This window comes from Sylvia atricapilla, chromosome 5 (assembly GCF_009819655.1).
Source record: "Sylvia atricapilla isolate bSylAtr1 chromosome 5, bSylAtr1.pri, whole genome shotgun sequence".
Taxonomy (NCBI): Eukaryota; Metazoa; Chordata; class Aves; order Passeriformes; family Sylviidae; genus Sylvia; species Sylvia atricapilla.
The window spans coordinates 1,596,244-1,610,253 of NC_089144.1; the positions used below are offsets into that span (position 1 = coordinate 1,596,244).

General features: G+C 39.0%; 1 protein-coding gene across 1 annotated transcript in view; it reads right to left on the bottom strand.

Moving 5' to 3' along the window:
* The window catches only part of CADPS2 (calcium dependent secretion activator 2), a 269,361-nt gene that overhangs the window by 3,992 nt on the left and 251,359 nt on the right, over positions 1-14,010 (bottom strand). Inside the window, exon 25 of the mRNA XM_066318926.1 lies at positions 1,391-1,495. Within this exon, the coding sequence (XP_066175023.1) occupies positions 1,391-1,495 (105 nt within the window). The remainder of the gene's footprint in view (positions 1-1,390; positions 1,496-14,010) is intronic.

The window sequence follows — 14,010 nt, forward strand, 5'->3', positions numbered from 1 at the left end:
TTTTTTTTGTTTGTTTTTTTTTGTTTTTTTTTTTTTTGTTTTTTTTTGCTAGTGAATCCTGAAAGCTGCAGTTGCAATTCCAGCGACCACAAGTTAAAATGCTTCTGACTTTCTAGAGTCTTGCAGGAACTTCATGAGAAAATATTTTTAAGAACTCAAGGTCACCACTGACAACAAGTGTTTCTCACTCCACGTTTGTACAGATAACAAGAATGTCAGAAGTTAAACAAGACAGAGATAAAAGGGAAAAAAAAAATCTGAAATGGTTTTCTGTCTCCTGCCTAAGGGTATCAACTAAGATCTGAAAGGGAATTAGGAGGAAACCTTTTTTTATGGAAGATTAACCCATAATTGCCTATTGCAAGGCATGTTACACTCTGCTAGGAAGCATCTGACATTGGCCATGGAAATGACTGAGGACTGAAGTGGAGGAATTGGTATTTCTATTGATATTTATCCCTGAGGATGAAAGGTTAGAAAATGTTATCTAATACATTGAATGCTGTTTTCAATTAAGCCCAGTAATTACACGCAATTACACGTGCATAAAAAAAAAAATAGTTCCCTTTTTAGGAGAAGGGGAAAATGGAGAATAAAAACACTATTGAAGATATTCAGGTAAAACAAAAAAATCGGTAGCAAGGCAAAAAAATAATAATTTTGTCAGAATAATCATACAACAATGCTGCACAGCTAGCTGCAAAATTTCTTGGAACTATCTTAATTGTCCCTGATGCTTTAAGCTTTAGCTTTCACATTTGCAGATTCTGTGTTGCCTGGGGATGAAGTTCTGAGCCTCATGTTAAGTGTCAGTCAGCTCTCTTCACAGAGCTGGGACACAAAACAAATCCTTTTTCTGCTGAGAACCAGGGACAACTTTCATCCCAAAAGCACAAACAGTGACGGGCTGAAGGGAGGAACAAGAAGGATGAGACCTCACAACTTGGAGCTGGAATTGGACAATTAAACCCCGATATCAAAAGGATCAAAATTTATAAAAGTGTAAGACTTTGTGACTATCCAGCCATTTGGTGACAATTCTTAGCCCACTCTGGTGTAGCCCTGGCCAGGCTCTGTCCTGCCCAAGGTGGATCCTAAAGGCCCTTCAATTAATTCCTACTTTATCCAGTCTCTGTTCCAGCTCAGCCTTCCAGGCATCATCCCCAAGTTCAGAATTCAGGACAAATATCAGTGCACATATAATTAACATTAAGTTAATAAGTTATTTTACTTCTGGAATTTGCTACAAGCCTGGGGGAAAAAAAATCTCCAACCTAAAACTACGTAACTTTACAACTTTATTCCACGTTTCCTAACTTTTGGGTTGATCATCCATGTCACCACTTTGTTCCTTTTCTCTCTTTATTATGCAGTCGGATATTTTATTTACCTTCACTATCTTGATGAGAGTCTTCAGCTGGTAGATGTGAAGCTGAACGTCTAATCTGTCAGCCAACCACATGCTTATGACTTTCATGGAGTTGCTATACCATTGCTGAAAAGAAGGATAAAAAAAAAATAAAATAAAACAACAACAACAAACACCACCAAATAACCCTGCAGCATTCATTTAACAGATTTGGTAATGAGAGGTAATGAAACACTTTGAAATGATCACAGATCGGCACTTGAAGTCAACAATGATATAATTTCCCGTTATGAGAATTGCATGGGTCAGTAGAAAATCAAATAACTTGACCTAAACCATTCTTTACATGAATTAGCACCTGCCATTTTATCTTTCAGTGACAACGTGTTCAAGCAAAATAGTGTTATGCACTTTGTTATCTCTCAGTGCGAATGGATATTAAAGATACAATTACAACTGACAGCTAAACCAGCAAGGATAGAAACAGGTAGGGCTGATTGAGAGAGAATTTACTCCAGCTAGATTTCTTAATCCAAACAGGAAAACAGTACCAGAGAATAAAGATTTTTTTTTTTTTTAATCATTAAGGAAAAAAAAAAACAACATCAAAAATCCCTGGAAACTGTTTTTTAAATATGATCAAAACACTACTCCACCCTTCCCAAAATAACCCTATTAAGGTTTTGGTTTCCATTAATTACCAATTATAATTACGGCCTTCTTTATTTCTTTTTTTACATCTTAGGCATGAGTAATGTTTTCAATCAACACTTCACAAATGGATGGGTTAAGAAGAAGCCCTCTGCTGTTGGTGTCTATGTTACTGTAAAAAAATGCTCAGTTCCAAAGAGCTGCTGTAAGAGTTCTTTCACATTAATGAGATTAGAAGAGATTTTACTAAATATAGTTGCAGCATTTCTCCTCCCCTCCTGTAAAATCACAACCAGATGTCATTTAGTCAAACTGTAAAAAGGAAGGTTTTATTTTATTTTATTTTATTTTATTTTATTTCATTTTAACAGTGAGAGATTAAAAGAGTTTGTGTCTTAGCTCTGTTTCAAGTCTCTTTTCCCACAGGAAAAAGGCTTAAATTATTTTCTAATATAATTTCCTGTGTCTTTGCAAAATACAGAGATATTTTAATATTTTAAAATGGAGCATGTTAGGCAAGGTATATTTTGTGAAAGTAATTCAAAGGAAGTATCTAACGTCTGATCATCCACCTCCACATGAACAAATAGAATAAATACATACTGAAAATATAAAGACAAATTACTTGCTGCTGGAGGTAACAAAATAAAGAAATAGAATTTTTCCATCATCAAAAGCTTCAAAGACATACAATAAATAACTACAGGGAGCAGTCTCATCACATTATAACTCTCAGTTTTAAGATAAATTTGAAATTAGATATTCATATTATAACTATTTTGTATATTTTTTGAATATGTTAAATTTTATTTTAATTATAAATCCCTGAAAATAAATTACTTTTGCTTTTTAGTTTCCTTTATTAATTTACTATTTGACGGAAGTGAAAAAAAAACCACCACAAAAAAGGCAGAAGCTACATATTTCATAAAAGCAGTTTGATTTAGTCACTAAAATGTGGGACTGATTAGATATCCATAAAATACCGTTTTTAAATCACTGAATGACATTATCCTATTTACATTATTTCATCCCTAACACGCATGCTGCTATTGATTTCCTTTTTAAGTCCCTGCAAAATATTTTTAATGCGACAGATTTGTTACCAAGTGGTCAACTATACGACAGGTGTTGTAGGCATACAGATGTCTAGAAAATAAAACGCAATTGTGCTTATTAATTGGGGAACTCTACTGATCTAAATAAGCATTAAAAATTCCTACATCAAACATTCCACCCAAACGTAATAAAATAAGCCAAGACATGATGTTGTCACTTAGACCCTACTATTTCAAATTATAAACACAATCCTGGTAAAGAGAAATATTTTAGCAGGAGGTGCTTTTTGAAAACTGGTATTGTTCCAGTAATGCGTCCATTATGCATTTTGTTTGGATCGAGGAGAAAGCGGAACGGGGTTGAACTTGCTCAGACACACAATCGACAGAGAGGACTGGAAATTCTGAGACTGATTTTGCCACGCAACAACACTGAACAGTGACAGATTACTGCCAATAGACTGCTCCAGCTTCCTGGCAAAATGTTTTAAAGCCCAGGCAGGAAACTTATTTAAGATGGATGCAGTAAAACTTTGACTTGACACACCTGTGATATTCTTACATGCACTGAAAACAAAGCTAAGCCACTGGAGGAAATTCATTTTCTACTGAACTTGACGAATGAAAGCAATACAATAAGTTTCCCTGACTAGCTTTGATGCGTTAAACTTTCAGTACCAATGTTTAATTAGGTGATTGTGGAATGATACTGCAGTACTTGCTCTTCTGGCAACGTATCTTGGTCAGAAAAAAGATGCCTGCTTTAGAAAAAAAGGTATTTTTAATTGTTACTGTATTTTTAATAAAAATCAGATCCCATATATTTGTAGAATCCTCACGGAAGTACTTGTGGGTAGGATTCTTGTTAATGGTTGGATATTATTCCAACCATTCTTGTATCTTATAACAATTCTTGTATCCACTAGTTTTGAGGACTTAGTGCTGAAGCTGAAGCTGCATAAACTTAAATCTGCTGGACTTCATAACAAGGAAATAGTGATTTTCCTGTAACTTCTTTCGGAGCCTGTTAAAAAGCACAGCACTGCAAATTCCACTCCGAGGATCCAAGGCCACGCATTTTGACAGCCATGAGCACGTTAGAGAGGCAGGGATGGATCTACTGTGACTGATGGGAATCTACTGCAAGCCCCAAAACTTCAGTGACTGGCTAATTGTCCTGAGATTACCCAGTTAAAACAACAGCAGCAGCAACAATCGCTTTTAACCGGTTTTAAGAAAAAGTAACTTTCCCATTAGGAACAACAGCAGTGCAAGGACAATCCACCTTTTGCAGATGTTCATTACGTCGTACTACTGCCACATTCTTTGCTGTTGTCTACGCAAGGTTAAACCAGTAAGTGCTTATGATATATATATATTTTTTTCCAAATATAACAGCAAATAACAGCAGCGAACCGCTTTAACAAAAATGTTTGCCTCACTATTTGCTCCTCTCTGCTTATTCAAAGCCCATCCAGTGCCTGTAAGGGCATGCATTACTCACTTCATTTTCCTGAGATACCTCTTTCAAAGTAAAAAAATAAGAGAAAAGGAAAGGCTAGGGTTGACTCTGTGAGACCCTTGTATTCATTCACACTTATTGTGCATGACTGTACACTGGTAAATCATATTAGCAGCCCGTCTCCCCATCAAGCTGCTACTTGCTTTCCAGCCCTGGGAAGGTTCAACAAATCAACAGGAGCACGGAAAACAGAACATCAGTCTAATCTAGTGTTTAAGGTGAAGTTTTCAAACCCAATCTAAGAAGATCTTTAGAGCAAGCAACAAGCTGAAGGGCTCAGAAGGTGGTATTGACAATGAAAGAGTGCTGAAATATTGAGAAGCGCAGCACTTGTGCATTTTTAATAACAAGAGGGTCAACAAGGACACAGCTCCCTCGGTGCCAATAGTTGCCACACCAGGGCTATAAACGCTCTCAGTTCATCAGATTTCTTAAACAGTTCATCAGCTTTCTTAAACACCCTAAACCCCCTCAGCGGACCTTTAGTCTTAAATTAACAAACCGCAGCAATGAAAGAGGGTGCAGCTTGAATGGCCAGCATTGATCCCCACCGGGGCTCGCTGAAAAACTCCTTCCATTGTGGGGAGGAATTGTCCAACCTCCTGGCCTCAAGAGTCCAGCTCAGAAGGGCTGGAGGCACGCAGCTGTAAAGGGCTCCCCTGGCCCCTCTCGCAGCGCTCACAAAGCGCCAGGCATGAGCTCTTTGTCAGGCCCAGACTCGGCGATTTTCTAACAAGGATTAAAGTTGTTCCTCGGCGGGGCCAGTGAAAAGCGATTTAGCGACATAGCGCGCTTTCTTCGGGCGAGTTAAAGACAAGCAGTTAAGGAATTTCATTATTCTGCCGGGCCGGTGGAAATACAAAACAAATATAATAAACGCTCACCGTCTTCCCGGGCGCCTGAGCCCCGTAACATTGGCAGAATGCTTCAATTAAATATAACACTCGTCGGCTGAAAGCAAAGCACTTCAAATTTAGTTTTGGAGATTTATAAAAAGGTGCAGCTGTTTGCCACCTGGAAGGAGGCTCAATACCGTAGCAGCACACAATGCTTTGGTCCTTCCAGGGCTGGTACCCTAACGCCCAAGGCACAAGACCCCGTTGAGTTTCTATACCTTGACTGCTCTCGATAAATGGGCACGGTCATAATGCTTTCTGTGCCGAGTGTGGCAGGGGAACAGCTTCCCTAGGAACCGCATTTGGCGTTCCTGGGGAAGCCTTTATCACACTATCGATCAGGAATTTAGTCCCTCAGACAACAACAGGGTGTTTCCACTTCCTCCAGCTTCACTTGCCCTAGCAAAAACAGAAATAGAAGGTGGACTTCTCACTAAGGACACTGCACACTAAATACAGCACAATGAGAAAATAATAACGAGCTAAGATAGGACAAAACATGAGCATGTTACAATTTAAGTGCTAAAATGCCTGGTTTTTATTAAAGGGCAATGCTGTTATATTCCTTAAAGTTTATGGTAGAGAGCACTGCAAGCAGGCCATGGAATTTTCAGGACATTAAAAAAAAAAAAGTTAAATAGTGGAAAAAATAAAGAAGTTCTTTTTAAAAAATGCAAACAGCAAAAGCTGAAAAAAGGTCCTGGTTGAAGTTTCATAATTTATTTCTCTTTTTGCAAAACATGAGCAGTCATACTGATTGCCTTTGTCGAATGCTAAAGATAATGAGGGACACAAAAATAATTTGTCCTGTTTTTAAGAATAGTCAGAGGTTTAGAAGGAATAGCTGTATTTTCAAGTAAGGTACAGAAATCCACTTAAATGAGGATTTTTACCTCAGCAATGGTGAGTTCATACACTCTTCTGAAAGCTGGAAAGTCTTGGTAACTCTGAAAGCATCCCTAAGTCATGGGGGTCATCATGATACCACCACATTTATTCCTTTTGCATTTTTTTCCCCCTAGGAACTTCTATTTAATATAAACTGAAAGAAATTAAAATTAAACCAAGCATGAGTGGAAAATCCATGGAGTTGGCCTTGTTGGAGCCCCAAGCAGGGAGGGCAAACAAATGAAGTTTTTTCCTATATAGATATAAAAAAAAATCAGATATTTAAAACCCCTTGATCTGGAAAATGCCAATGACTAAATCAATATTGTGTCAAAGGCAAAGAACTCTCTCTATTCCCATTTCAGTACAGTCCCTAACATTTTCATTCAGGGACTTGTCCAGAAGTCCTCCCATTGCTGTGTCAATTATTTCTACTGTAATGCTCCTCACGAGCTCCTCTTTTGCACAGAGCCTCTGACACATTCCTCTTCCACCTCACCAGTGTCTTACGCTCCTTGGCGCCATTTATCCAGGCATCTTCCTGGAAACACCTCAGGCTTTCATCCAGATTCCCTGTTTGGCTTTCTCCTCAGGGCCTGGAACGCTCAGTTATGTTTGAAACTTTGTCTTAGGAATGTGAAAAAAAGGCTGACCACCAAAATTAGAGGGACATGTATCAGGAAAGGAGAGGTGAGAAAGGAATCAGACACCACCGGCTGCTTCTACGCTCATACCTCTGATAGAAGATTTTTAAAGTTTAGGAATTTGAAATTACAAACTCTGTTGGGTAGCCCCATCCCATTTTAATTTTTTTCTACCCTCCCCACCCTCTTTTTTATTTTTATTTTAAATCTGATTATACTAGATTTAGGAACTTGCTTCTTGCACTCTACTTGGCCAAGGAAGAAAGTTTTTTCCTTCTTCCAGTGGGATGCCTTTTTTTTTTTATTTTTTGTGCCATTACTCCAACCTGCCAGAAAGTATTTTGTTTTACTTCAGAACAAATACTTCAAATACTTCAGTCTCTAGCCAGTCTCTTTTCTGCCTATTTGAATGAAGGATTCCCGCTGCCACTCCCAAAGCAATCAGGGGCAGAGGGAAAGAAGCTCAACAGAAAAAGGAACCCAAACCCTGATGGAAAGACCTTGTTCAGAAAGACTTATGACGACAAACAAGTGAACAGTTGTTGAGTGGGATATTTTGGTGATACAAGGAAACAAAATTAATTTTCAGAAATCAGTGACGAGAAGAAAAGTCATGGCTTATTTAAAAGCATGTTAAGCATCTTTGAAATTCCTGATCAAAAAGGATGGAGTTCTGAAAAACCAGAGTACATCTAATGTATGAAAATCTTATTTTACAAGGAAAGTAATTATTTCGGTTTTTTGGCTCCTAATTAGAAGATGGCTAGTTGCTATGGAAGTGCTGCCAATTTACAAATAAAGATACATTTTTCATGCAAAATACACAGTACTCATATTCCCCTGGATTTCATATTGGCTGTTAAACAGCAGTTTACAATATTTATGCCACTTTATAGCGTTTGTGACCTTCCTTTTTTTTCTGGCTTCTTCACATATGGCAGATAAGCCGGGAGAGTGAAGTTTGCAAAATCAGACACATGTAAGTTCCTTCCATACCTGGGCATATGTAACGTTACTGCTCCGATTTTAAACAGTAGGTACTAACAGGATGCTCATGACTGTGAGAGACTAACAGCATAAACAGTTTCTCTGCTCCACTCTGGATGCACACTGCATCTGTGAACAAAACTTCCATAGGTTATTGTGGTGCTAAAACTCTGCGGAGCAAACACTGCCAGGCTTCCTACACTGTGTTGTGTTGCAGTTTGGGTATATCCACAAACATCCTCCAAGGCACGGAACGGGGACCATCACTTGAGTGACCCTGAAATGAAAGGCAGCTTGGCTCCTCAAAACAAACAAATTAACATAAAGCAAAATGACCAAGTTGTTACTCACTGTAACACTTGCCTCTTGCTACTAGGCTCCAGTTTTAAAAGCCCTTCAAATGTGCTTAGCTGCAGAAATGCTAAGCAGCCTTCCTAAGTGAATGCCAAACATTATAGAATTATAAAATGGTGTGAATTGTTAGAGACACTAAAGAGCACTCAGTTCCAATCCTCCCGCCACGGGCAGGTGTAGGCAAATCCGTGGACGGCTGGGACAAGGAATTCTGCCAACCTGGATATTCTAGAACACGTGGGTTTATTGCAGGGTCTGGGTAAAAGGGCCTTGGCTTCAGCCACCAGCCTGGGCTGGAGGGGAGTCCCAAAGAGAGAGGGAGAGAGAACAGCAGGTGAGAGCTGAGAGAGAAGGGAGAGAGAGAGCAAAGGGCAGGGGGAGAGAGCAGGAGAGAGCAAGAGCAGGGGGAAGAGGAAGGGGGAGAGAGAGCGAGGTCCTTGTTACAATCCATTATATCTCCTTTTGTGATGAATATTCTGATTTTCAGTGACCAACCAACACAAGACACAAAATCCTATAGAATCTACATCCAGCCCATAAGAACTGCTATATCATCACACTGTGTTATATTTTAAACTCTAAAATCTACTCTTTAGACTTTTCTGTTTTGCTACGTTGACCTTTGGATCCCTCAGCCAGCAGAAAGGGATTGTTCAATCCAAAGGGATTCTCCTTCAGCCAGACCATTGTTTTCAGGTTATATAGTAACTAAGACTCAGTATCCTACAACTCACAGTCAGCTTTCATTTCTATTTCGATTATAAGTTTCATGTTTTCAGAATCTTTGCTAAGCAATCAGATTTATAAGGTTTCCCTGATTCATCTTCCCCAACAGGCAGGGATGCCAGCCCCCTGACCTCGAGGTCTGATCCAACCTGACCTTCAACACTTTCAGGGTTGGGGCATCTCCAGCCTCCCTGGGCACCTTGTTCCAGAGCCTTGCTACCCTCTGGGTAAATTCTTTCTAAGATGGAATCTAAACCTACTCTCTTTCAGTTTAAACCCACTGTCCTCTGTTGTGTCACTCATACCCCTATAAAAAGTCCCTCTCTCTCCTTTTTACAAGCCCCTCTAAGGTCTCCCTGGAGCCTCCTCTTCTCCAGGCTGACCAATCCCAGTTCTCCCAGCCTGTCTTCACAGAAGTGCTCCAACCCTTGTACCACCTTGGTGGCCCTCAGAAAGGTTAAAGGTTCACTCTGTAAGGGAAGCAATCAAGACACCCATCTCTGCTTTAGCCCATTCAGCCAGAACTCCCTGGGGACGTCTCACTCCCTGCAGTGACACATCATCAAAGGGACCACAGGAGACCTCCTGGTAGCTGCATTTCTCCCTTAAAGCAAGAATATTCTTCATCTCAGTACCAAAAGTGAGACAGGCTGAAACCGGGTCAGCATCTCTGCTGTAGCTTTTGCACTCACTGTAGTTTTCGTCCTGGAATCTTTTACTTTAACTCCCTGCTCTCTGTGGAGTGAGGTAAAACACTTATTTTCATTACAGGATGTAAACCAGCCTGAGCTCTTCTGAGTGAATATTTACAGGCAGCTCATTGATTTCCACCTCCCCAACCTCCACTTGTCCAGTTACTGTTTGTGCCATTGCAGTGCCAGTGATGGAGCTGGATGTGGCTGTGAGGCTGACAGGGACACTGCTGGAGCTACTCCTCTTACACCACATCACTACCCTGAGCTGGCTTCTCTCCTCCCCTTTCCCTCTGGATGAAATGTCCTTGGACTGGGCAGGTTTGCTCCTTTCCATCCCAGACCCTGCTGCCTGTGAACACTCTTTCAGCTATGTAAATGTTACACCTGTGTTGTTTTTTTTATTTTTTTTTGAGCTGATTTTCCCCTGCATTATTTTTACTTCTTTTCCTTGCTCTTTAAGTGCAGTATAATACAAAAGCAAGCCATTGCAATGTAAATGAAAAAAAAAAAATTACCTTGGAACACCTGAAAATTATTTACAGAAAATCATCTTTATACAGTTCAACACTTCTGCACGTTTAAAGCAGCACTAAAGCTTCGTTTTCTCATGATTAAAAAGGTGAAGAAGCTCTTTCTGCTGACAAATGTCTGTCAGAGCACTCTGCAGCATCCTTATCTACTCTGATTTGCAACCTCTTTCTGTTCTGCCTGCCTCATTACAGTAAACCTCGATTATTCTTACGGCTTCTGGCACCGTTTTTCCTGTAATGTGATCAACAGCGTGGCCGTGTGTCTGTTTGTGAACACTTAACGCGGAGTTTTGTTTTTACTTCCCTTTTTCAACGAAGCTCGACCCAAATGAAATCCAAGTATAACCATCAAACCTGCCGGCGAGGTTTGAGAAGCCACGAGGTTCTCCCGCTGTTTACACGTGTGTGAATTACAGTACATCAAGAAATCAATATTCCCTAGCTGCTGCTTGGGCCTGGCACTTCATGGTGAACAAACATTAGGTAAGACAATAAAAATGGTACAATCCTTATCGATTTCCCTTGACTGTGTAGAACGTGAAAGCCGCAGCCACAGCTAACACTTACCGACAGACTCATCTGAAGTTTCAGTGCTGTTTTATATTTTTACAGTTGTCCACACTCAATTGATTCTATTAAGCTGCTAGACACATTTCAAGAAGAAAAAAGTGCAGTGCTTGGAATGAGATGCTGCTACTTTATGCCTAACAGGATAAAAAGGTTAAAGGACTAAACTGTGCCTGGATGTTGGAAGGAGCTCTCTTTTATCAGATAGAATTGTTATTGTTTTTACTGAATGGATATTGTGAGTGATGGATAGATCCGTTTAACTAAGTTAATAAATGGATGAACGGTGTATACCAGAAATGCACTGGAAGCTCCCAGTATTATAGATCCTCCCCAAACAAACCTGCAAAAACACCTTGTAGTTCTATTTGATTGAAAAAAAGTCCCTCAGGGGAAAAAAAAAACCAGACAGATGCGCTTTAAAATATTAAGTTTGCATTTTTTTTTCTTTCCCATTTTTCCGCTTGTGATTCGTAACACCCATTTGAAATTGCTTTTTAAGAGCAATTTATAAACTTTTTTTCTTTCCCAAAAAGTGAGCTTCTCCCACAAGTCAGGGAAGTTATGGGTAGGGCGCTATAAGGAATTCTGAGTGTCAGCCTCTGAGTTTTAGTGCCCTAAAAATAATCTTCTATTTCCTTTTTACACAAGAGAGCACTTTAAGCAAGATATCAGAATATCTATTGCATAGTTTCTTACTCTCCTGCTGGAAATAATTTAGTAATATGATTGAATTGGTGTCAAAAAGGTGTCAGACATCCATTCCATGAATACTAAATGCAGACTGGACTATGGGATATTTAATGTCTTGAGAAAATAATTTTTGTATGTTTTTTTGGGTTGTGTGGCACGCAACAAAACGGAAATTCAGGAATTAAAAACAGCATAAAGAATGAAGAAAGAATAAAGTGTGAAAGTGTATCATATCAAAACCATATCAAATAGAGCCATTGTGTTTCTCTAGAGAAAACACTATCAGCTGCAGCATAAAACAGCTGACAAAGTGCTGAATATTCTGATCCTGATGCAACAAACTCTGAAGCACATGCTTTTTTCAGCACTCTGAAGTGTGTTCTGGTCATAGTGATTTCATCAGTACTGAGCTTTGCTGCAATCATGGAGTGGGTTTTCTTTTTCTCAGCATAATTCAGGAAAAAAAAACAATCAAAGAAAACTTCTACACTACACGAAATCAGATGGAGGTTCCATTTTTCAGCTTTCAAATGAACTGTTTTTTCTTTTATAGAGATTGCTATCTTGAAAAATGAGCTCAGGCTATTTGAAAACATCAGGAATGATTTACTGAGCTTTAAAAAGGCTTTGAACAGTAAGTTTGTAAGATGCTGCTTCCATCTTGCAGGAAAGTTTCCTATATTTGAGCATGTCAATATAACTCACTTTTTCAGTGACACTGCCTGAAGCTTTCTTTAAAATTCTTTTACCAAAAAAAGAAACAACTGTTTCAAAATGACAAAAAAAAATTCTGTCACATCATGAGACAACTAAAGAGCGGTTTTCCTATCACGAGCTTTCTATTTCCCCTATAAAATAAAAGACGTAATTAAAGATGAGTTAAGACTTTGGTGAAAATCTAAAGAGCATCAGCAGATCTGAGCACTGCTCAGCTTTTCAATCGCTTTTCTACTTCTCGGTTCTTTTAAATGGTTTTCTATGGCAGGAACATTTTTCTTAATTAGTCACAGCTAATTACTGTTCTGGCATAGACAAGTAATCAGAAATGTCAGAGCTGCAAGGCTACATCTCCCTAATCCTTTGATAATAATTTAGCCTCCTGGGAGGGCCTCAAGCTGCGGTAAGTAGTGGCTGACAATAAGGCAAAATTAGGTGGGCAGCAGACCATTAGGATAGAAAAATAAAAAGCACTACCAAATCCTGCTGAGCACCATCAGGCAACTAACTACACTGCCAGATGAGGTGCCTGTTTAAGCCTGTGTTGTTAATTAGCTGATTCTACCAGACCTGCCACATATGTCCAGGTGCATCATGCAAAAGATGTGTATTTCTGGGCCCGCGCCAAAGGACAATTTTGCGCCGTGATCAAATTTCAAGAATCTTGAGAAAGAAGCCCGCATATTTCTTGAAGATTACTCCGAGTTATCAAAGAAATGAGAAGATCAACAAGCTACAATCCATTTTTGTTGAGTATTTTTTTTTAAGTAATTAGGCACGGTCCTCTCGTGTTTCTCAGAGGTTAATGCAAACACAGCTTTTGATTCAAACGTGGCCTTTAACCAAGTAGACCTTTTGTCAAATCACACACTTGCAAATAATTGCATAACAAAAAAAAAAAAAAAAGTGGAGATTACTTATTAAAATTAGCAGGACAGGAAGTAATCTGAGAATGAAGAAAAAAAAATCATGATTGAAATTTTCTAGAAAGATATTGTTGAATACTAAATACCACAAAAATAGTGCTTTCGTGGTAGACATAAGTAGCACAAGGAGTTGGTACTACTGAAAACTCAATTTTAATTAAGTGTTCCTCTTAGCTGTGTAACACCACGATTTGCACATTTTTAAACACTTTTTTTTTTTTCCTTTGTAATAGGTCAGAAAACCCACAGAAATTAGGCAATTTGAATGCTTTGAATAAAGCATTTGGCAAACAGAATGAAGGGCAAACAGAAATTATATGTTTGTTTGAGAATGGATATCTCCATTGAGCTATTGAGCAGAGTACATATCATAATAACCTCTGAAGAATAATTAAGACCTCAAATAATCTCAAGTACATCATTGGACTTGAATTGCCCATCCCTGCTACTAATGGAAAATGAAAATAATGGTTGGAATATGGGAACACCGCTAGCATTTAATAAAACATTCCAGACAAAATACAGTTTTTCAATAGAAAAAAAATATCACATTACATCCGAACCTTTGAAATGCAAAAGCCAGAAGCAGCTCTGTAAATCTGGAGTGTTTAGGCTTTTAAACTGGCCCTGGAGACGTTCAGTCTTTCTGACTGAGGAGCTCCAAAGGCAGTTGTGGGAGTTCCCTGCCACACGCAACTCTTCCATCCATTCCTTACTGAAGTGTGGCCACAGGAAATCCTCCCACATGGGCAGCTCCTCCAAAGTCAGCAGGAATACTGCACAAACC